At 42.8% G+C, this 24,994-nt stretch overlaps 1 protein-coding gene across 1 annotated transcript in view; it reads left to right on the forward strand.

The window, feature by feature from the left end:
* The window catches only part of LOC117506962 (G-protein coupled receptor 22), a 131,089-nt gene extending 106,095 nt beyond the window's left edge, over positions 1 to 24,994 (forward strand). Inside the window, exon 2 of the mRNA XM_034166637.1 lies at positions 21,700 to 24,994. Within this exon, the coding sequence (XP_034022528.1) occupies positions 21,825 to 23,513 (1,689 nt within the window). The 5' untranslated portion in view covers positions 21,700 to 21,824 and the 3' untranslated portion in view covers positions 23,514 to 24,994. The remainder of the gene's footprint in view (positions 1 to 21,699) is intronic.

The following is a 24,994-nucleotide window of genomic DNA, read 5'->3' on the forward strand; positions in this document are numbered from 1 at the left end:
CGACATCGAAGGACATTTGAAATTGCTGGCTAAGGCTAAGCGTAAATTTGGTAAGATTGTAATACACGTCGGCAGTAATGACACTCGGTTACGCCAATCGGAGGTCACTAAAATTAACATTGAATCGGTGTGTAACTTTGCAAAAACAATGTCGGACTCTGTTGTTTTCTCCGGGGCCCCTCCCCAATCAGACCGGGAGTGACATGTTTAGCCGCATGTTCTCCTTGAATTGCTGGCTGTCTGAGTGGTGTCCAAAAAATGAGGTGGGCTTCATTGATAATTGGCAAAGCTTCTGGGGAAAACCTGGTCTTGTTAGGAGAGACGGCATCCATCCCACTTTAGATGGAGCAGCTCTCATTTCTAGAAATCTGGCCAATTTTCTTGGATCCTCCAAACTGTGACTGTCTAGCGTTGGGACCAGGAGGCAGAGCTGTGGTCTTATACACCTCTCTGCAGCTTCTCTCCCCCTGCCATCCCCTCATTACCCCATCCCCGTAGAGACGGTGCCTGCTTCCAGACCACCAATAACCAGCAAAAATCTATTTAAGCAAAAAAATTCAAAAAGAAAAAATAATATAGCACCTTCAACTGCACCACAGACTAAAACAGTTAAATGTGGTCTATTAACATTAGGCCTCTCTCTTCTAAGTCCCTGTTGGTAAATGATATAATAATTGATCAACGTATTGATTTATTCTGCCTAACAGAAACCTGGTTACAGCAGGATGAATATGTTAGTTTAAATGAGTCAACACCCCCGAGTCACACTAACTGTCAGAATGCTCGTAGTACGGGCCGGGGCAGAGGATTAGCAGCAATCTTCCATTCCAGCTTATTAATTAATCAAAAACCTAGACAGAGCTTTAATTCATTTGAAAGCTTGTCTCTTAGTCTTTTCCATCCAAATTGGAAGTCCCAAAAACCAGTTTTATTTGTTATTATCTATCGTCCACCTGGTCGTTACTGTGAGTTTCTCTGTGAATTTTCAGACCTTCTGTCTGACTTAGTGCTTAGCTCAGATAAGATACTTATAGTGGGCGATTTTAACATCCACACAGATGCTGAGAATGACAGCCTGCATTTAATCTATTATTAGACTCTATTGGCTTTGCTCAAAAAGTAAATGAGTCCACCCACCACTTTAATCATATCTTAGATCTTGTTTTGACTTATGGTATGGAAATAGAAGACTTAACAGTATTCCCTGAAAACTCCCTTCTGTCTGATCATTTTTTAATAACATTTACATTTACCCTGATGGACTACCCTGCAGTGGGGAATAAGTTTCATTACACTAGAAGTCTTTCAGAAAGCGCTGTAACTAGGTTTAAGGATATGATTCCTTCTTTATGTTCTCTATTGTCATATACCAACACAGAGCAGAGTAGCTACCTAAACTCTGTAAGAGAGTTAGAGTATCTCGTCAATAGTTTTACATCCTCATTGAAGACAACTTTGGATGCTGTAGCTCCTCTGAAAAAGAGAGCTTTAAATCAGAAGTGTCTGACTCCGTGGTATAACTCACAAACTCGTAGCTTAAAGCAGATAACCCGTAAGTTGGAGAGGAAATGGCGTCTCACTAATTTAGAAGATCTTCACTTAGCCTGGAAAAAGAGTTTGTTGCTCTATAAAAAAGCCCTCCGTAAAGCTAGGACATCTTTCTACTCATCACTAATTGAAGAAAATAAGAACAACCTCAGGTTTCTTTTCAGCACTGTAGCCAGGCTGACAAAGAGTCAGAGCTCTATTGAGCTGAGTATTCCATTAACTTTAACTAGTAATGACTTCATGACTTTCTGTGCTAACAAAATTTTGACTCTTAGAGAAAAAATTACTCATAACCATCCCAAAGATGTATCGTTATCTTTGGCTGCTTTCAGTGATGCCGGTATTTGGTTAGACTCTTTCTCTCCGATTGTTCTGTCTGAGTTATTTTCATTAGTTACTTCATCCAAACCATCAACATGTTTATTAGACCCCATTCCTGCCAGGCTGCTTAAGGAAGTCCTACCATTATTTAATGCTTCAATCTTAAATATGATCAACTTATCTTTGTTAGTTGGCTATGTACCACAGGCTTTTAAGGTGGCAGTAATTAAACCATTACTTAAAAAGCCATCACTTGACCCAGCTATTTTAGCTAATTATAGGCCAATCTCCAACCTTCCTTTTCTCTCAAAGATTCTTGAGAGGGTAGTTGTAAAACAGCTAACTGATCACCTGCAGAGGAATGGTCTATTTGAAGAGGTTCAGTCAGGTTTTAGAATTCATCATAGTACAGAAACAGCATTAGTGAAGGTTACAAATGATCTTCTTATGGCTTCGGACAGTGGACTTATCTCTGTGCTTGTTCTGTTGGACCTCAGTGCTGCTTTTGATACTGTTGACCATAAAATTTTATTACAGAGATTAGAGCATGTCATAGGTATTAAAGGCACTGCGCTGCGGTGGTTTGAATCATATTTGTCTAATAGATTACAGTTTGTTCATGTAAATGGGGAATCTTCTTCACAGACTAAAGTTAATTATGGAGTTCCACAAGGTTCTGTGCTAGGACCAATTTTATTCACTTTATACATGCTTCCCTTAGGCAGTATTATTAGACGGTATTGCTTAAATTTTCATTGTTACGCAGATGATACCCAGCTTTATCTATCCATGAAGCCAGAGGACACACACCAATTAGCTAAACTGCAGGATTGTCTTACAGACATAAAGACATGGATGACCTCTAATTTCCTGCTTTTAAACTCAGATAAAACTGAAGTTATTGTACTTGGCCCCACAAATCTTAGAAGCATGGTGTCTAACCAGATCTTTACTCTGGATGGCATTTCCCTGACCTCTAGTAATACTGTGAGAAATCTTGGAGTCATTTTGATCAGGATATGTCATTCAAAGCGCATATTAAACAAATATGTAGGACTGCCTTTTTGCATTTACGCAATATCTCTAAAATCAGAAAGGTCTTGTCTCAGAGTGATGCTGAAAAACTAATTCATGCATTTATTTCCTCTAGGCTGGACTATTGTAATTCTTTATTATCAGGTTGTCCTAAAAGTTCCCTAAAAAGCCTTCAGTTAATTCAAAATGCTGCAGCTAGAGTACTGACGGGGACTAGCAGGAGAGAGCATATCTCACCCGTGTTGGCCTCTCTTCATTGGCTTCCTGTTAATTCTAGAATAGAATTTAAAATTCTTCTTCTTACTTATAAGGTTTTGAATAATCAGGTCCCATCTTATCTTAGGGACCTCGTAGTACCATATCACCCTAATAGAGCGCTTCGCTCTCAGACTGCAGGCTTACTTGTAGTTCCTAGGGTTTGTAAGAGTAGAATGGGAGGCAGAGCCTTCAGCTTTCAGGCTCCTCTCCTGTGGAACCAGCTCCCAATTCAGATCAGGGAGACAGATACCCTCTCTACTTTTAAGATTAGGCTTAAAACTTTCCTTTTCGCTAAGGCTTATAGTTAGGGCTGGATTGGGTGACCCTGGACTATCCCTTGGTTATGCTGCTTTAGACGTAGACTGTGGGGGGGTTCCCATGATGCACTGTTTCTTTCTCTTTTTGCTCTGTATGCATCACTCCGCATTTAATCATTAGTGATCGATCTCTGCCCCCCTCCACAGCATGTCTTTTTCCTGGTTCTTTCCCTCAGCCCCAACCAGTCTCAGCAGAAGACTGCCCCTCCCTGAGCCTGGTTCTGCTGGAGGTTTCCTCCTGTTAAGAGGGAGTTTTTCCTTCCCACTGTTGCCAAGTGCTTGCTCACAGGGGGTCGTTTTGACCGTTGGGGTTTTTCATAATTATTGTATGGCCTTGCCTTACAATATAAAGCGCCTTGGGGCAACTGTTTGTTGTGATTTGGCGCTATATAAAAAAAAAGTTGATTGATTGATTGAACATTGTGTGATGATATACTCTCTTTTAAGAGTTTGATAATCCTCTCCTTTGTTTCAATTGACATCTCTCGTGTTGGAGCCATGATTCATGTCAGTCCACTTGGTGCAACAGCTCTCCAAGGTGTGTTCACTTCTTTTTAGATACAGACTAATGAGCAGATCTGATATGATGCAGGTGTTAGTTTTGGGGATGAAAATTTACAGGGTGATTCCATAATTTTTTCCTCAGAATTGAGTGATTCCATATTTTTTTCCTCTGCTTGGTCTAAAAAAGTAAAAGTTTTGTGTCATGTCTGTGATCTGCTTTTTTTCTACAAAATTAAACAACTGAATGAACATCCTCCGAGGCCGGTGATTCCATAATTTTTCCCAGGGGTTGTAGAGGAATAAGCTTCATGTTCTGTGATGCATAATTCACAGAGACTAAGTTTGAAGGGGGTTTTTTGGGGGGAGGGGGGTAGTTACCTGAAGGATAGTGAACATAGTGTTCCATTTGAAAGTGGCAGGCATTTTTAGTAGGAGTCAAAATTAAAAAATGCTCCAATCCTGCTGAAAACTATATCAGGCTACTATATTTTCCAGACTATGAGTTGCAAGTTACTGTATTTATTTATTTACTTGTACTTGTAATCATAAAAGTTGTCCGATACTACGACACCTGATACCGCTTTACAGCAGCGTGATGTCAACCTCTCTATGTGGGATTTTCACACACTACCATGCTCCGTAATTTCCGGACTAAAAGCCACTGCTTTTTTCAACAATGATGCAGCTAATTTATGGATTTTTACAGGCTTTCATGTAATTTACTGAAAATGTAAATACATCCATCAATGCTGTCCATTGATTGGCTGAAAGCTGCAGTCCTCATGTGGACTAAATTCACACACAGAGTAAATAAAAGGTCTTACCTGTTTGTTTCAGTGGAATTCATTATCACATGATCCTGAAGAAAAATTATCCACATACAGCCTCCTGAGTTTGGAAAACAACATCTGAAAATACTTTCATTCCTTGTGGTGACTGAAAAAAGTTCCTCTTTGACACCGCACTTTGCGCCACAGATGCTCCGTCAGATCAGGGTTTCAGCGGCGGAGGTTGTCCATCAGGTGACTGAGTTGCAGCCACTAGTGTGGCTATCCAGGCCAATGTGAGACAAGCTCAGTCTGCTACAGGTGTAATCCATTTGTTGGATGTCTGTGGCACTGCGAGCAGAGTCTCCTCTTCGTCCCATGGGCCGCACGTTGCGCTACAAGTTGAAAATCACTGCGCCACATTAACGTCTCAGTTACCACAGGCAACAGGTGATTCTGTCTGCATGCGATGAAATTATCCCATAATCCACAAAGAAAAGAAAAAATAAAATAATATTAAAATTATTCAGTTTTGCCTCCATGTGGAACAGACAAACGGCTCCATCATGCATAACACAAAACTGGACGAAAGAAGGAGAAACCGGCTGAAAAACTGCGAACAAAAAACAAAATGGGGAACAGCAAAACATTCCACCTGCTGTCAGGAGGTACACACGCTCAGACAGGCGTGCACAATATGCTCATGCACAAACACAGTGCGTGCACCTAGAACATGTGGCACCACATCATGCCACTGCTGTGGGGGGGGACCACACACAAAAAAAAACACTGAAATCTCTAATATTTAACTTATCGAGTGGACAATACAAGTATGATCCTTCTGTTCCTCTGTATATGACCCATAGTCATAGACGTCAAGTCATGAAATGACATGAATAGGGATGGGTATCGAGAACCAGTTCCTTTCGGGTATCGTTAAGAAATGATTCGATCCACCGACATCAATAAGCTTTTTGCTTAACGATTCCTTTATAGGTCCTTCAGAGTGGCTGTTGTTTTGAGGGGTGTTTGTCAGGAAAATGATCATTTCTCTACATTGATTACAGACCTGCAGCGGGTCTGTAATCACCTTTTCTGCAGCGCGGCTTTGCTTTGAACCTTGAACCAATCGAAGCAGTGATTCGCAGATCGAAGCAGTACTTCGATCTACTGATTTGTGGATTCATTGTTTTATTTCACTTTATCCTAATTTTTCCCTGCTACAATCCTGAAGAGCATATGTCTGTGAGTAATATTTAAAATTTTTATGTTAAACCGACCTGTTATGGTCTTCTGAAACAGTTGATAGATGTATTTTATAACTTAAAAACGGGACCGATGCTAACGCGTTAGCATGTCTATGGCGTTTTCATTGTTAAAGTTAACATTAAGCTGTTCACATCAACACGTTTGTGTTGATTTGTTTTCTGTATAATTCATGGATCAGCGTTCGTTGTCGTAAAAGAGTCAAATTGTAATTTTCTAAATTTATTTTATTCATACGAGGTCTGTTAGAAAACTATCCAATCGTTTTATATTTTGCAATAACCTTGTGGGTTTGAATTGTGTGATTGCATCAGCCAAGCTTGAACCTTCGTGCGCATGCGTGAGTTTTTTCACGCCTGTCAGTTGCGTCATTCGCCTGTGAGCACTGGTCCTCCCCCCTCATCGGATTTTCATTGTGAGGAAAATGTCTGAACGGCTGGAGCAGCGCTGCATCAAATTTTTCCAGAAACTGTGAGAGACAGCCAGGTGGACACCATTCGGAAAATTCAGATGGCTTTCAGGGACGATTTTATGGGCGTCACAGAGATTAAGGAGTGGTACAGCCGGTTTAAAGACGGCGCACAATGGCGGAGACCAGATCATTTCCAAACTGAACGCTGTGTTGATCCGGGACGTCGTCTGACTACCAGAGAAATGGCAGAAAAGGTGGACATAACACTTTTCTGGCAGATTCCACTGTTAAAGGAGATTTTGTCATGAAAACAGGAGTGGAGGAATTCGCCACGGAGCCGCTAATGGCGCGGAATGAAAGCACCTCCGTGTTGGTCTCACAGGACATGTTGTGACATGCCCAGCTCTTCAACAATTTCTCGGATACTCACTCGACTGAAAAGCCACCCAAAGCCGTCTGAATCTTCCGAATGGTGGAAGAGCTGGGCATGTCCCTTGAGACTTCCAACACGGAGGTGCTTTTTGTTCTGCGCCATTACGCGGCTCCGTCCTGACGCGCGAATTCTGCCTCACGTCTTTCATTACAAAATCTCCTGTAACAGTGTAATGTGCCGAAAAAGTGCTATGTCCACCTCTCTTGCCATTTTTCTGGTAGTTAGACGACGTCCCGGATCAACACAGCCTTCACTTTGGAAATGATCTGGTCGTTTCAGCCTGTCGATGGCCGCTCGAAGCGCGGCGCGCCCTCAGCTGCTGTGGGCCGTCTTTAATCCGGTTGTAATGCTCCTTAATCTGTATGATGCCCATAAGATCTTCACCGAAAGCCATCTGAATTTTCTGAATGGTTTCCACCTGGCTGTCTCTCACAGTTTCTGAAAAAATTTTGATGCAGCAAAGCAGCAGTCGTTCAGCCAAATCCACCGAGGAGGCTGGACCACTCCTCCCACAAAGCCTGCTCACAGGCGAATGACGCAACCGACAGGTGTGAAAAAACTCACGCATGAGCACGAAGGTTCAAGCTTGGCTGATGCAATCACACGTGATTCAAATCCATAAGGTTATTGCAAAAAATAAAAAGGTCGGATACTTTTCTAACAGACATCGTATGTTAATAATAATAGCAACAATAATAATAGTCTACATAATAGACAATAATAGTCAATAATAATAGACTAATGTTACAATACAATTTTAGAGAAAGAGACAAAAAGAACCTAACACAAACAAGAACAAAGATCAAAACTCAACAGAAAAGATAGAACCATCTAACAACGAAAATAAATAAATAAGTGTTTCCTGTGAACACCTAGTGACTCCTACACCTCCACTTCATCCCTGTTTTATTTAAGTTTAATGACAATTTGTTTCAGTCAAACCATATTTTCAATTTGTTAATTTTTTCAGTGATTTCCTCCAGAACTATCTACCAAGCTAGAAAACTGCTGCGTCCGAGTAAGACCAGAATACTACTGGAATGAATTTCAATAAGGAAAGTTGTTTTTTTCCTCACCTAAATGGATGCTGCACTCACTGCAGTTTATTGTCTGGAATAGTCCCAGATTGTATTTCAGAGCTTCTGGAATTCAAACATTTCCGTGTGGGTGTTGGGGGTAATTTTGGGTTTCAGCTTTTTTTGTTTTCACCACTTTCATCCCTGAATATGTCAATCGTGAGTCACTCCTCCGTTCTGTTCACACAGCTCCAAACGCTGTGCGGCTCTCGGCCGAGTCAAGTTAGAACGATACAGTCCAGTCAGAATGAATAAATTTAAAGCGAAACGCCCTTTAAATCAAATGACACCTCTTTCCAAACACTGTAATACAAACAAACTGTAATCGATCAAAATGTTTTTTCCTCCCAAAACGAGACGTCCTGCGCTGACGTGCAGCAGCAGGCTGAGCTCAGCTCAGAGGTATGGAGAGACATTCATGCCAAAATGTCTGAAAGGAAAAGCTTTTGACAAAAACTACAGATGTTATTAATTTTTGTTTATGTCCAGAGATCAAGGATCCAGTGACCAATTTAAAATGTTGTTGACAGAAAACCTGTAAAGCCTACTTTTAGTACACAGAAAATTCACAAGAGGTATTGATAAGGGAATCGATAAGGAATCGGATCGATAAGCGGAATCGATAATGGCATCGATATCAATAAAATCTTATCAATACCCATCCCTAGACATGAATGAAGCAGTGCTTTCTTATCATGTCCACATCTGCTGGGCTCGCGTGTCCAGCCGGTCCCGTGCATGTGACCAGCCGGCCCTGCGTGTCCAGCAAGCAGTGCACCGAAGGACACTGCATCATGTGGACCATAGCTCACGTGGGTGACATGACATTCAGATCACCAGCTGAGTGTACACCTGATCAGATGGTCCTTTTCACCTGGCACAGCCTGCCAATGTGCGCGCTGTGCGATCGCTCCAGCCCGTTGCAAAGGCGATATATGTTTTTATGTATTTCCATGAGAGGACACCATCCACATGCACGTGCCTCATGGAGGAGAGATGTCATGTCCGTCATAACTCGGTACATGTTCTCCAGCTGTGACTTGCAGATCCACAGATCTCAACAGCTGCAGCTGTTTGCGGACACGCCCACCTCTTCGATCAGTGTGGATGGATGGATGAGATTTATTGTCATTGTCATTACAAGTGCAACAACAACGAGATTACGTCCACACTCAAATTGCCACAGACAAGATATAGCAATTAATCCACAATTATTACTTGTTTACCGTAATAATGGCACACATCAACAACAACAAAGTGTCACTCTCTGTTTCTATGTTCTGTGATTATCATTTAATGTATTTGTTACGTAATTATGTATGTAGTTATTGAAGTATTTATTCATATACTTGTCCTGACTGTGTTCTCTGTGTTTTTAATTTAACATGTCGTGTGCACTGAGTCGTCATTTCCAGCTGTCAGTGAGTGGCTGGCTGGAGATCAGCTGAGAGGCGACTTGTGCTGTACGCACTCAGACTTGGCTGGCCAATGTGATCTTGTCCGTACATAATTATCAACATGTCATGCAAGTGTGCCTCCCCCCGCATGCCATATGTGTTGCTGGGGGGGACCACACACTCACGCCACGTGTTGGGGGGTGCAACACACAGACGCATGACATATGTGTTGAGGGGGCACACTTGCTTGACATATGTGTTGCTTGGTAATGGCACACTCATGTGGCACTTACACAGTTTTCACAGACAACTTGAATGTGGTCATCTACACTCCACTATTATGCTGGGAGCACAAATAGTCCCGCCTTTTCTAAGTGCCCAGCGAGTGGTGTTGGATGTTCGTGTGTGGCACCTGGAATTTGGCCGATGCCTGCCGAGAGGGGGTCCAATGGGCACTTGCAGGGCACTCGCTGTCCTTCGGCCACTGGTGTGCGCGAATGGTTGTGAACGACAGCTGTACGAGGCATTTGAGGTGGCTCCAATTTTTCATGAGTGGCTTTAATTGTGTTATGTGTCAGTGGGCCCTAGGAAACACACAGTTAATGTTAAAGGACAATTTGTTGTAGTTAAAAAGTGATGTTACATGATTTAAGTGAAATGTTTGCAGTCCAGTTTGTAAATAAAAACAAAGCTAATGATGTTGGTAGCAGTTACAGTCAACAAGTAAGGAACTACTGATGAATAAAACATGTTTTCAAAGTCATCATAAAACTGTATGGTATCATTACGTATTCGTATCGGTACTCTGTATTGACAAGTACCCAAATGTATGTACTCGTACTTGTACTCAGTCTGCAAAAAAGTGCCATCGGTGCATCCCAAACAATAATAATTTGCACCATATGCAAGTCTCTTTTTTTTTTTTAACAGTGTTATGGTTTCATGCAATAAGAAACAAAATGAATGCATTCTGTGCATTAGCAATCAGAAGCTAAAAAGCTAATGTATGTTATTGTACAATCTACCTACGGGTACAAATAAAGTCACCTGAACCTGAACCTGTACAAGGCATAAAACACAAGTAAACTGCTTCTTTTGGCCAATGAACAGTAGAGTGGGACTTATTTTGCACAGTTTTGAAATTTAATACTCTGGACCTGTCAGGGTGGGTCCTGGCCTGGGGCGAGGGTATGGGTTTGTCCACTGTCGACGTCTGTCTCCCCTTATTTGATCATCCTTGTCGCCCAATGTTGATCAGTTTGTGTTATGTTTATCTTTGGTTCTGTTTATTATGTATCTTCAACGTTTTATTATCTTGTGTTTTTTTTTGTTTGTGGTATTGTTATCTGTTATTTATCTTTTGTTCTAGTCATTCATTGCATTATCTGTTTTACTGTAGGCTCTGGTTTTGTTTCTGTTCATCATTTATTTTCTGGTCAGTCCATAGTTTGTTTTACTATCTTACTTTCTGAGATGGTTATAACATTTATACTTCAGCCATGTTCAGTTATAGTCTTTTCTATTTTATTTTCTGTGTTTGTTATAACATTTATACTTCAGCCATGTTCAGTTCTGTTCTAGTTTTGATCAGTCTTTTATTGTTCTTGTTCTCTTTATAGGTCTGTCACTCTGTTTCCTAGTTTGCCCCTTTATTTTGTTCATGTTATCTTTTGTTGGTCTTTGGGCACATTATATTTTCACCATTGGGTTTTTTTGTCACTGACTCCTCTTGCTTTTGATCTGCTTCGGTTTTCACTTACTTAACATTATCAACCTTTTAATATTGTTTGGTAAATTCCATATTCATAAATGCAGAGTATTGAAAAGGAATTTACACAGACTTCTGGCTGAATATGAACAATATATAAGAAGTATGTCATAAAACTGCCACGCTATATAAGGAATTTTTTGAAGAGAATTAATGTTAAAGAATCCCTTTACTTTTGTTGTTGTACAATTTTTTTTTTTTATCTATTTCTGTTTAAAAAGATAATACTATGAATGTTATTGTGGCCTTGTCCTCCTTTGTTCATTTGCCGTTAATATATTTGTTAAAATAAAGTTTTGAAAAAAAAAAACCATGGGAAAGACAAAAAACGTGCGCAAAAACTCCTTCATAATAGAACTACAAATAAACTTGATTGTTGGTTTGTTTGTTTATTTTGCCATTAAAATGGGCTATCACTTCTCAAAATAAAATAACTTCTCAAGGCCAGGGATCCTCAAAGTCTGGAGACTAATTAGTCACAGTGCAGCAAATGAGGTAAGTTGGCTGAGCGAGTCTGAGTGAACAGCCATGGAGGCATCGCACATGCATGCTGGAATGCGGAGGATTCTAGATATCCCTCCGCTCAGTGCTTCAGGCTCTGTGGCTTTGCGGGCAGCAGTAGCAGTGGACTGAGTGGAAGGGGAGACTGCCTGCCACTCAGTGAGAATAGAGACTAGATCAATACGTGCTTTGAGTTGTCAAACACCAGATAAGTCGGCAGTGATGCCAGGAAAGTAGCTAGATTTGTCGCTAGTCGCTTTTAAGAAAATAAGTCTTCAAGAGGGTTTGGAAAGTCAACAGATTTAGCAAGAAAGTCACCAAGTTGGCAACACTGCCCATGAAATCATGTCTCTTTGTGCCTTTTGATCCCAGCCTGTTTTTGACCACGCATTTTTGCCTTGTACTTATCTGTACCTTTGCCACGCTGCCTGCCTTTCTGTGTACCAGACCCTGGACTGTTTATAAGATAAAGATTCTTTTACCTCCTGCGCATTGTCTGAGAGCTTTCACTTTGTGTCCACCACCTTCTGTGCCACGCGACGACGAATCCTGACAGGACCCCTGAATAGGTTCCAATTGATGAGAAAACATGCTATGTAAAATTTTCTTTCTGTAAATTAATTTTTAGAGGTAGCTCAAACACATTGAAATTTTATTTTCTGCTATATAACACTACACAAACTAAATCTTGAAAATCACCTGTGGAGGCCAGAATGAATTCGAATTGAATCTTTAAGTGAGCACCAGGAGGATTCCGCCATGTGAGCAGTTGCAAATTTCAGTCTCGCTTTAAGGTGTCGACTTTGGAGTAGGGGCTTCTTTCTTGGTTGGGACCCTGTCCATGGCAATGTAAAACCCGCTTCACTGTGGACACTGATGCTGGCATTCCAGCAATTTCCAATTCATGGCAGTTCTGAGCATGGATGGTTCCTGGGTTGTTCCTGAACATCATATACTTAAAACTGCGATTTTAATTAACTCTACCAATTCTGGAAAGAAGAGTGCTCAAACATCCAGCCAGAATTATACCAGAAGCCTGTTGATACCAAAAGCATCTGGTTGAGGTACAGCTTGCTAAGGGACAATTAAGCAAAGATTAGTGGGGATGTATGTATATTTGAGCCTGTATGTATACTTTTGACCCTGTGTGGGTTAGATAAGATGCGAAATTAATTCAAATGTGTGCACCCAATTCTTGTTGTTAAACTCATTATTGGTGTATGCAGTACAGTCATTCCACCCTGGTAAAACAGTTCAAAGACACCATTCAAAGCTCAAAATTGCCATGACATTTATGCCCATGATGATGAGTGTATGGAAACATCCGACCACAAGTCTAAATGTGTAAAACAAAAAAGCTCTGTCTTAAGGCTGGCAGGTATTACTGCTTGGTGCACTGCAGCTTTTTCTTTTTTGTCAGTTGTGATAAAACAATAAAAACTAATATTCCTGCAGCTACTTCATGAAGTCCTCAAATTCAGACAGCAGCTACTCTTGAGAGAATGAGCTAGGATGTGAGTCTGAGTTCTGCCTTGCCTCAGGCTTGTTAAATTGGCAGATCCATGGTGCTTTAAATCAATGTTCCAGCAACACTACAAACTCCATTGAACCCATCACTGAATTAAAATAGCCCACTGCTTCACACTAATGGTTGTGCCCACAGGTGACAGAAAAAAAACCTACGAACTAAAACAAAGAGAAATGATAAATATACAGTAAGTGAGAGAAGAATAGGGCAGAGGAAAGGTTGGCAGCAAAAACAACAGACCACTCTGGCACTGCGATGGAAAAATAGCCTCTGCTCACCATCACTCTCACTGGCTCTCGACAGGGTTGCAGGCTGGTCACAGTGGGGTCTCCATGGTCCGGATAAAGATCCCTCACACTCTATCACTCTCCATCAGTCTCCAACAGGTGCGCAAGTGTATTGAACTGTTAAAAATGCTCGCAGCAGCTGTGCGACCAGTTAAAAGATACAAGGGTCTCATAATCGGTCTCGTTAACTCTCACAGGTGCCAAACCACTCCCAACCTGAGCCTATTGGTCATAATAGACTCTCAATTGACTGTGCATATTAAAATATAAACATATATTTCACTTGCACAAGTCAGTCACAATGCATGCTTGGTGTAAACGCAAATAATAGATCAAACTGGAGACCAGCCAAGACCTGTGAGAAGTGATACCATGCCATGGTCTCGTAGGTCTTATAGGGGTCTCAGTCTGGTGTAAACGGGGCATAAGGACTCACTGAGAGCTCTTCATTCATTCATGCTTCTCACTGAATCTTGACACAGGATCTCCAGTCTAAATAAACAACACACACTTTCAGCTAAATTCCCAGTGCACAGGAGATGAACCAATCAGCAATGCACACAAGTGTGAGCTGGAAATCTAAAGGATAAGAAGTGATGTGAGAGATGAAGGGATACACTGCAGAAAGGACCTGCTCCCTCTATGATAGTATTGTTTATGTGCCACTGTCTCACTGTGAGAACTATTAACTGCTGCCTTCCTCGGTTTGGTGTCTTGTATGTTGACATGCAGTGCGGCATTTCTCTTGGAGGTAGAAACCAACAGTTTTGCTCTTTGTGGCAAATCAACAAGACATATACATGTATACCCAGGCTTGGGATACGCTCTTAGGAACTGTTCTTACTGTATGGATGTGAGGTGACTGGATGTCTTTGGTACCAGGTCTCTTTGGAGGATTTCTGAAATGAGTCTGTGTCAAAATAACAGTTACTTAGGGAAACTCAGGTGATGAGTATCATCTGCATTCTAAGGGAGCATCTCTGTAGATGATCCAGCACACAAGTGCCTCAGTGTTGAGGACCCCAGCAATTCCAAAATGGTTATGCTCATGAGATGGGGATGGACTGATTGGCTGTCTGGGTGGTTGTCATCTAGGACCCAGGACATATCCATTGTGGATGCACCAACCCATGCTCCCAGAGTTGACGTGATTAAATGCAGTGAATTAATCAGTTAACCTTGTTAGCACAATAACTCAGAAACAATGAATGCTAATATTGTGTAACCCACCATGTTTAAAGGACATATAATACAAACACTTGAGACCAGAAGATCCTCAGTTCAAATCCCCGCCTGACTGGAAAATCACTAAGGGCCCTTGGGCAAGGTCCTTAATCCCCTATTGCTCCCAGTGTGTAGTGAGTGCCTTGTATGGCAGCACCCTGACATCGGGGTGAATGTGAGGCATTATTGTAAAGTGCTTTGAGCATCTGATGCAAATGGAAAAGCACTATATAAATGCAGTCCATTTACCATTTCTGTCGAACAAGCGATTTTATTTGACCTATGTTTTATCCCATAGACATGGCTGCCACCTGCTGGACGGTTAGTGGTTGCTGGCTGGTTTTTGGAAAATTATGAATAGCTGTGGTTCAACTTGCATGTAGTTTGCCTGCTACCTGCTAAACACAGGGCAAATCATGTGCTCTTCAGTGTACCATCACCCACCTTCCCATCATTGCCAGCTAAACATCATTGTTAAGATAACAGTTTTGGGGAGAAACAGTATGCCCAATACATGAGTAACAAAATATGCAACAGAAATGTTCCTTCAGCTTTTCCCCTTGTTTATACTTGGGGTCACCACAGCAGATCCAGCATGGATCTACATGTTGATTTGGCATGAGCGTTACACCAGGTGCCCTTTCTGGCACAACTCCAGATTACATGGAGACTGGGCAGGAGTGGACTTGAACCAGGAATCTTCTGCACTAGAAACAAGTGCACAAACCACTTGGCCCTGAGAACAAACTCCGACACTCCCTAGAACAGGGGTGGCCAAGTTTGGTCCTCGAGATCTACCTTCCTGACACTCTTAGTTGTCTCCCTGCAACAACACACCTGAATCCAATGAAAGATTCGTTAGCTTGCTTTTAATGAGCCTTTCATTGGATTCAGGTGTGTTGTTGCAGGGAGACAACTAAGAGTGTCAGGAAGGTAGATCTCGAGGACCGAACTTGGCCACCCCTGCCCTAGAAAGTTTCTAACCCACCAACCTTTGAAAAAAATCTGAATATATGTGGCTTGAAACTCATAAATATAACACAAGACCATTTGACCCACACACCTACGTTCATCACATCATATTGAACCACAGATTGCTTGACCATTTTTACTGTGTCATCTTGACTGTAAAGGGCGGTGCTTGAACATTCCAAAAGGGGGAAAAAAAACTTTTTTATACTCTATCCACAATATTTAAAGCTGGAGTTGGTAGTTCTGGAGAACGAGCAAGAGAGTTAGGAAGATTTGAAAGTAGCACCTCCTCCAGGTTCCACCCCCTTCCCCCCTACCCTGTCAGTGCTATGTCCAAAGCCACACCCTCACAAACTTGAATGCGCATCTGACTGTGAGACTCAGTGGGGCAGTGGAGAGCCGACTTAAGGCCCCCTGACATGAGCATGTCTTTGATTCACGTAGTAGCATGCACGTCGTTGTGATGATCCCACCCGTGATGATCCCACATCATGTTGACAATTTGATTGCACCATGTAGCACGACATTTATGCATGAAAGATTTTTTGAACATTTCAAAATTCTCTGACAACACGATGTGCAGCTTGTCAAGTGGAGTAAAGAAGTGAACAGAGCAAGTGGTGATGTCAGCGGATCGCATCAGAGCGCAGCTCGTCTGAACATTAGAACAAGAAGTTAAATCTCTTATAAACATACTTTAACAGCTGCACACAAGAAGGAAAGAACACACAACTGTTTTACCAAGCCATGGCGATGTAAACATGACAAATAATTACCTTTTTGGACGGCTCAAAATGCTTTCTGCAGCTTGTTAGACGAACGACTGAAGCTGGAGCGGTCCTCTGTGATTCAGGAAGTGATTACAGCTGTTTTCAATGGCCAATTTGCAGAGAAAATGATTAATCCGACATGACACAATCCGGTGGAAGTGGTAGTTTCAGCTGTATTCCCTCTGCCATTGTACCGAAGTGAATTTCTTCGGTGAAATGAGATGAGTGTGCATGCGCAGAGGAGGGAGGAAGGGACAGAGGGGGGCGTTGAGCCCGGTGACGAGAGCAGGAAGAACTAGACATGAAGGCATCTGATTGGTTACAAGTTTTGTCATCACACCCAGCAAAATAGTATCAAATTCAGTAAATCTCTGTGACATATCAGTGATGGCTTCCACCCCAGTAACAGGATGCAGTGGGGGGGGGGGGGGGGAGGAATCTGTTATAAACATACTTTAACAGCTGCACACAAGAAGGAAAGAACACACAACTGTTTTACCAAGCCATGGCGATGTAAACATGACAAATAATTACCTTTTTGGATGGCTCAAAATGCTTTCTGCAGCTTGTTAGACGAACGACTGAAGCTGGAGCGGTCCTCTGTGATTCAGGAAGTGATTACAGCTGTTTTCAATGGCCAATTTGCAGAGAAAATGATTAATCCGACGACACAATCTGGTGGAAGTGGTAGTTTCAGCTGTATTCCCTCTGCCATTGTACCGAAATGAATTTCTTTGGTGAAATGAGATGAGTGTGCACGCGCGGAGGAGGGAGGAAGGGACAGAGGGGGGCGTTGAGCCCGGTGACGAGAGCAGGAAGAACTAGACATGAAGGCATCTGATTGGTTTTTTGAGAGCACACTGCGGGACTTACACTGGTCTGAGTTTTATCGATCCTACAGCTGCTACAGACGTCTGATTTTTTTTTTTGTTCCTTTTTCTGAATACATAATTTATTGACGACTGTTAGGATAGACAGACCATTTCACCCAATATAACAAAAAGTGTTTCTGAACAGACTTACCTACCCTAGCTTTAAATTTATTTCAATTTATTTTGTTTATGTAGCACCAAATCACAACGCTGCCTCAAGGCATTTCACACAAGTCAAGAAAGAAAACACACAAGAAAAACAGAAGAGCAACAAAAACAGAGTCCTTAATTGAAATTAAGAAGCAGTCCATCTTAGATCTTTAATCTCTGTGCCTCCAGGTCCAGAACACGTAGGTTTCGAATCGGTAGGGCTTCCTGAGGTTAGTCCGATGCCCTGGGGTGCAGGGCCAGCAGCCATTTACGATCTCATCAGTGCCTCGGACAGAGAGAAAAAGAGCAGAATCAGTCGGCTGAAAATAACTACACCTAAGGCATTAAAGCCCCATTTACACATAGACGGTAAACTCTCCTGGAAGCGTCCCGGCAGAGATTTTGCCCCCTCCGGGCCATTTTAGGGATCACACGCCATAGTTAACGCTGGCGCACAGGGGCGTGGTTTGGTTCCGGCTTCACCGGGAATCGTCGAAAAAATTATTCAACATGTCGAATAATTCCGGGAGAAGTGGCCCGACGGAGACAACGCGAACAATGGCGTTTGATACTTTTTAATCGTCGTGTCATCCCGCCCCTTCCTGTAGTCCCGCAGTTTACACCGCCGTAATTGGCGACCGGTGTTGTATCCCTAACCAACGGTGTGTAAAACGACGATAGAGCCCACATCGGCTCAAAGGCGTTTTAACTGGCAACAGGCAGACAAAACGGCGGTGCTAGTGGACAGTACGCTGTTCTAAACGCCACCTCCCGGTTAACGGCATTCCAAACGGCCGATAGGCGGCGGTTTAAAAACACTAGCGCGCTGCATGCAGGTCTCTCACTCGCGGCCAGCTCCAGATATTTTTGCAGAGAAGCTCCAGTATACCTCCAAAAATAAAATTGGCAGCGGCAAGGACTTACCAAGAGGTCTGGTTCAGAAGCATAGGGTAGTCCTGTGGTGCAGACGAGCAACACGTTGAGGAGGGAAAAAGAAAAGGCTGAGAGATAAGCTCCTTGTCACTCCCTCCCCCTGCACTGACAGCTGCTTCAGCCTATTATACTCTGGGGGCGGTGCCTATAAGCAAAAGTTCCTGGAGTAACGCAGGATTTGCCTGGATAAATCCAGCGATACACAGGGCATTATTGGCGGCAGCAGAAAACCGCCATTCTCACGCGCGTCTTAACCTGCGATTGTAAAGGATAGAACTGAGTATTAACCCCCGTTGCCTGACGTGTGCCGGATGCTACGGCATCAAAACTTCGCTTTATTCAGCGGATTTAGCGGCGTTTTATCCGCATATTTGCGGCTAGTACAGCGTTCAAAACGCCGGCAAAATGCTCCTCCCCTTTCCACTGCGAAAACAGCCGGAACTACCGCGAACTTCGGTCTACGTACTACCCGCGGACAAAACCGTCTATGTGTAACCTGGGCTTAAGTCACTATTAGTAAATCATCAGAGAAGCAGACAGAATTACTGAGGTGGTCACCAGCAGCCAGCCCTGTGCTTCACTAACAGACCAAAATTTAGATGTGGTGAGGCTGAAACCTGTTCTGTTGTTAATGATATCAATTTAAAAGGAGAGGAAACATAATTCCATACTACACCGGTATCCTAGTCATATGAAAGGAAGAATGGATGCATCTTCACTCTGGGCTTGAATGTGACTGTGGACAGAATCTGACAGTTTTATCTCTGCAGGGAGATCATTCCACAAGACAGATGCATGATAACAGAAGGTTCTGGTGCCCGCCATTTTTCCTCACTTTGTCATTGTGATGTATGACACATGAGTCCAGGTTAAGCATTAGCTGAACCAAGGACCATCCTTTCAGTCTTTTCCAAATTTAAAAGTAAGAAATTGCTCGATACCCAACTTTTCACTGAAGCAAGGCAGCCCTCTAAAGTGTTTCATTGTATGAGATTACTGGTAGTTATAGGCATGTAAAACTGTGTGTCATCAGTATAACAGTGAAAAATAATCCCATATCATCATAAGTATGTGCCCAAGTGGAGCTATATAAAGCAAGAAAAGCAGGGGGCCTAAGATGGACCCCTGTGGAACCCCGTATTTCACGAGAAGAAGGTTTGAGGTAATGTTATTGTATACAGTCAAATAGCCAGGTTGTACATTTAACAGAGGTTACAAGTTTTGTCATCACACCCAGCAAAATAGTATCAAATTCAGTAAATCTCGGTGACATATCAGTGATGGCTTCCACCCCAGTAACAGGATGCAGTGGGGGGGACTAAAGCATGCTTGGATATATTTGACCTAATGTCATCTATTTTCTTTTTGAAATAATCTAAAGAAACGATTTACAGGTGGTTTACAGGTGGTTGTCCTTGGATAACTGTTGCCACTGTGTCAAACAGAAACTTTTAATTATACTTGTTTTTTGTTAATCAAATCAGAGTAACAGGCCTGTTTTGTAGCCAATAGTGCGTGCTTATCGTCCAGAACAGCACCACGCCATGCAAGGTGGAATACTTCTAATTTTGAACTATGCCATTTTTACTGTAGACCTCTCGGTCAATGCTTGAGGCCACATAAATAATCTTTTAACCATGGTGAGTATGTTGGGGTTTTTTGGCGTGGGGGGGGGGGGGGGCATGGTTTTAGTGTAGGTGGAGCAATCTTGTCCAATGTGCTCCTGAGTGCAGGATTTAAGTGGTCGACAAGACTATCTACCAAATGCTCATGTGCCAAAAGTGACGCTAGGATGTCAGGCAGTCTGTCTCCAAATTTATTTGCAGTTGAGGAGTTGATGTGAGGTCATGATGATAAATAAGTGTCTTGTACCAGTAGACAAGGGAATGAAACTGTAAACTTAACAAGTGAGTAATCTGAAACTACTGCCGTAAGAGAAACAATATCAATATTTGAGACAGTAATACCACGAGCTATGGCCAAATCCACTGTGATCCACAAATGTGAGTCGAACCCTGAATGCTTCACTGGAAGTCTAACACATCTATAATGCCCATGAGTGATTTGCAGAGGGAATCAGAAGTCACCAACAATCCGAATGATATCTGTACAGGTTGCCAAATAAACTCAACAAATTCATCTAAGAATTCAGAATATGGGCCCAGGGGCCTATATATGGTGACAAAGTAACATGTTTCAGATTTATTCTTTTGACCTTAACTATACATGGCATCCTGATCAGAGCAGAGTTAAGTGTTCAAATGAGTTATATTTTGGACCCCCTTGAGCCATTAAGCGAAACCCAGATTTATGAATTAAAGCAACACCTGCGCCTTGCTTTATATCGCAAGGAATGTAACAATGTGTACACAGGTGAGCAGGCTTCATTTGAGGGGAGATCAACCGTAGGTTTCAGCGTGGTTTCTTATTAAACCTATCATGTCTCAGTGGTGTTCCATAATTAGATCATTTATCAACAGTGATTTTAAGGACAGTGACCTTATATTAATGAGACCCAAACTAAGGACCTCACAAGGGTTGGCATTTTGACTGTCAGGATTTGGGTGCAGTTCCAGTCTAATATATGTATGATGTCTTAGATTAGGTTTGGGTTTATGAAGTTCCACATGGGTTGCAGGTAGCTGACACAGAATATTTGACATTACAGAAACAGCCAGTGGGGCACCCTCAGTTTTAGTGTTATACATTGTCATAATGGGCACTAAAATTTCAAAACATGTCTCTCTACACTCTTTATGGGTACATCTGCGGAAACAGGCCACAGTCTCAACATGAACAATTTACCTTCCTGACACATAGAATACACTGTCACCATAGTGGATTTCCTGTGCTAGTTTCCCCGCTAAGCTAATGGACTCTACACCCACATAATAGTAGGCCCTGCAGGTTCTCTAATCACCTGCCCTGTGGCCTCCTGTAAAGTCCTAATGTTACCCTTCCTGTCAAACCTTATCTAAGTTCACAGATAAGATGGCGGTGCCTTCCCCAGTAGGATAAAGGCTGTCTGGCATCAGCAAGCCACAGTGACCCCAAAAGGAGGGCTACGTATTTATAAAACTAAAACCTTGCTGCCTGCAAAACTGTGCTAGCCACCTGTTCAAAGATGTCAACCAGCTAAACACCTTGTCATTACCCCGTGATGGGAGGCAACCAGAGACTATTAATTGATTAATTGGCTGTTAATATTCATGTTTGTGTTACACCTTGGGCAACTTGCACCTATTTGCTTACATGATCAGCACTTCAACACAGACTTCCTTTTCTGGTGTTATAATTTAGCATACTTCGTATGTATCCTATCTCACTCATCTACTTCTACTCTTTTTCTGTTTTTCATAGACCCACCAACACATCTGGCAAGCATCCTCACTGCTGTCTTATTTGAGCCTGGAGTAAAGGAGGGACAAGGCATGGTCTGGTGGACCAGTTGCTGTTGCTATGTGTGAAGGAGTGCTGTGGTGTCAATGGAGACCGAAGGTTATCGGGACCTCATGGAGACCAATGATGGTCAAGGGGTAGGCCTGCAGGATGGACAGGGTGGGGTGAACATGGTGGAGGACTGGAGCACCCCCTACCCTTTGGGCTTCCAGGTGTCTTTGACCACTATCCTAATACTGGAGCTGGTGTTGGGCTTCAGCAGCAACCTTACTGTACTTGTACTCTACTGTGCTCAGTCTAATCTGGTGGATTCAGTCAGCAACTTGGTCACTGTCAACCTTCATGTGCTGGACATACTGGTCTGTGTGTTGTGCCTGCCTCTGACTGTGGCTGTGCTGCTGCTGCCGGCTAATGGGAGTGAAGTTAGCAGCCTGGCCACACTCTGCTGCTTCCACGAAGCGTGTGTCACATTCACCAGTGTGGCTACAGCTGTCAACGTCCTGGTAATCAGTTTGGACCGATATGACATATCAGTGCGTCCTGCCAGTCGTCTCTTGACCCCGAGACGAGCAACACTGCTCCTGGCAGCTGTGTGGGCAGTGTCTCTGGCTGTCTTCTTCCTGCCATTTCTAGAAGGAGACTTCTTTTCTTCAAGACCTGGGTTCAATGAGGTTGAAGAACATGAAGGCCAGGCCCATAACTCTGACCTCACGACTGGATTGACCAGCATTTTGCCATCATTCTCTCCTTCCTCTTTGCCATGGTCTCCTACATCCTCCCCTTCACACGACCTACCTCCTGCTTGGCAGAACCGGACACTGCTCTGCATTGGAGGTCAGGGGTACTACACAGGCCTGGCTATGTATTACCACCTGTTGCTCCAAGTGCCCTGCTTCTTCATTGCTGTGGTCGTCATGTTGTTTACCTACTCCAGAATCCTGCAGGCCCTCAACATCCGCATTGGCTCCCATATGATGAGGGGTTCACGCAGTAAAGACTCCAGCTGTAAGATACGCTGCAGGAGGCAGAGGAGGAAGGACCTCAGCCTGCCAACACAGGGAGCCTTCTCTAATCAGAACCAGCACCTCACACATCCAACTCTCATCCCCTCTCCCAGTCCAACACCAACATCACCACCTCCACTTTCATGCCTGCCCCAGGCAATGTCCGACAGTGGAGCAACTGTCACCACCATCAGCACTGCTGCCACAACCCCTGTCGCAACTACACCAGCTACCCCAAATTCTCCCATCCCAGCTTTAGCCTCAGCTCAACCTAACGCCAGCTCAGCAATGCATGCATCCTCCATGGGAGTTCAGGCTTCTGTATCTGCAATTATCGCCTTGAGGAGAGCAGTGCGTCGGCATCGGGACCGCCGAGAGAGACAGCGCAGAGTCCTGAAAATGTCCCTGATCATCATCTCCACTTTCCTGGGCTGCTGGGCCCCACTGTCTGCTGTCAACATTCTGATCCTATGTCTGGGTCCCAGCGATGGCCTGGTGCAACTCCGCCTCTGCTTCTTAGCAATGGCCTATGGAACGACCATCTTCCATCCTCTGTTATATGCTTTCACCAGACAGAAGCTTCGCCGTGCCCTCAAAACAAGAGTCAAGAAGAGGGTGGTGTCCCTCCTGCAGGTGGATCCAGCTCCCAGCGGAGGGACAGTTATCCATAATTCATGGATTGAAGGGGGAGGTCAGAGGAAGGGTCGAAAACCACGAGTGGAGGCCAGTGATGGCACAGATCGATGCCTCACAGAAGCTGTAAGGAAATAAAGATGCTCCTTCATGTGTGTATGTGAATTTGAAGACTTGTATGTATGAATGATACCAAGAGGTAGATTATGCACATATTTGTGTATCAGTATGATAAAAAAGCAAAGCAGACACTTTACAAAGGTCACGACCTTGGATCTAATTCAAACTTTTTAACTGCTCCTTTCACAGATTGCACAAACGAAATGGCAAATTGGTTACTCATGTTCCTCATGTGCACTCTGAGGGTTAGAAATAGGAAAGACATACATGGTTGCTCCTATTACACTTTTAATTTTCATGTGCATGTACATATGCACAGAAAATTCTAAAACACACATTCAGAATTTTTGCCATCATCTGCCAAAGCACAACAAAATCTTAATGCACAGATACTCTCAGTGACAAAACTATAAATGGAAACTGATATTTATTCCTCTTTGACTTCATATTTCATGCCTTGTTTGAGTTATTAAATGATTCTCGTGGTGCTGAATGTCCTGCTGTATGTTTACAACAACGTATGGGAATGAAAGTATTTGCACATGCTGCAAACTAAAGAGCAAATTAGTAAAAGCTGTCAAAGTCAAAGTTTACAGGCTCAAGTCAAAATTATCAGGAAATTGCAGCAACAACAAACAAAGTTCAGATTTCATTTAAAATAAGCACCACTTTTGAAAAGAATGTGTGCAAGTTATTGCCAAGAGGCTTCTTTTTTTTTTTTTTGTTTGCTGAACTCCAAAAGAACTACATGTTCAGCGATTGTTTGTGTGTCAGCGTGTGTGTGTGTGTGTGTGTGTGTGTCTCAATGGGTGCATGCTTGTGTGCAAACTGTGTGACTGCTTGAGAGAACTAATGAGTGTGTCTCTTTAAAGGTATGTGCAATAAATGATGTGCAAAGCGATGACCCCATAGGATGTGAACAAAGAGAATGTGAACACAGGACTGTGGCTCTTCTATTTGTGGTTTGGATTTCAGAAGAAAGCGAGAGTAAGTGGGCTTAATCTTCTGATTAGCCACAGCAAAGCTGCCTGCTGGGCATAAAAGCAAATTATGTGGAGCAGTTGTAACTATGTATATTTGACAGGCACTGTAATACTACTGAAATGACATCACTTGTGTTTTAAAGCAGGTTAAAGGGCAATATTTTGTGAAAACTCCATCAAAACTGTCACTACAGGTAAAGTAGCATATTCAACCGAAGAAACCCCCACGTGGAACTGTTGATATGATACATGTCCCCATGTTAGCTGTTTGATGGACAGTTGTTGGAGAATATTCCGAATGACTGCAGAGACAAATAGCTTCTGGACTCAGTCCTGGACATGTCCCACTGTCTGTCTCTCTCTTCTTGCTCAGGGCTTCATGTCTCCTTTCAGAATGTGCTGGACATAATTTGACAAACTAGGCTGATGTCAGCTATTATGTAGTGGGTGTTACAGGGCAACCAGAAAGTATTCACAGCACTGCACTTTTTCCACATTTTTATGTTGCAGCCTTAT

This window comes from Thalassophryne amazonica, chromosome 3 (genome assembly GCF_902500255.1).
Source record: "Thalassophryne amazonica chromosome 3, fThaAma1.1, whole genome shotgun sequence".
Lineage (NCBI taxonomy): Eukaryota > Metazoa > Chordata > Actinopteri > Batrachoidiformes > Batrachoididae > Thalassophryne > Thalassophryne amazonica.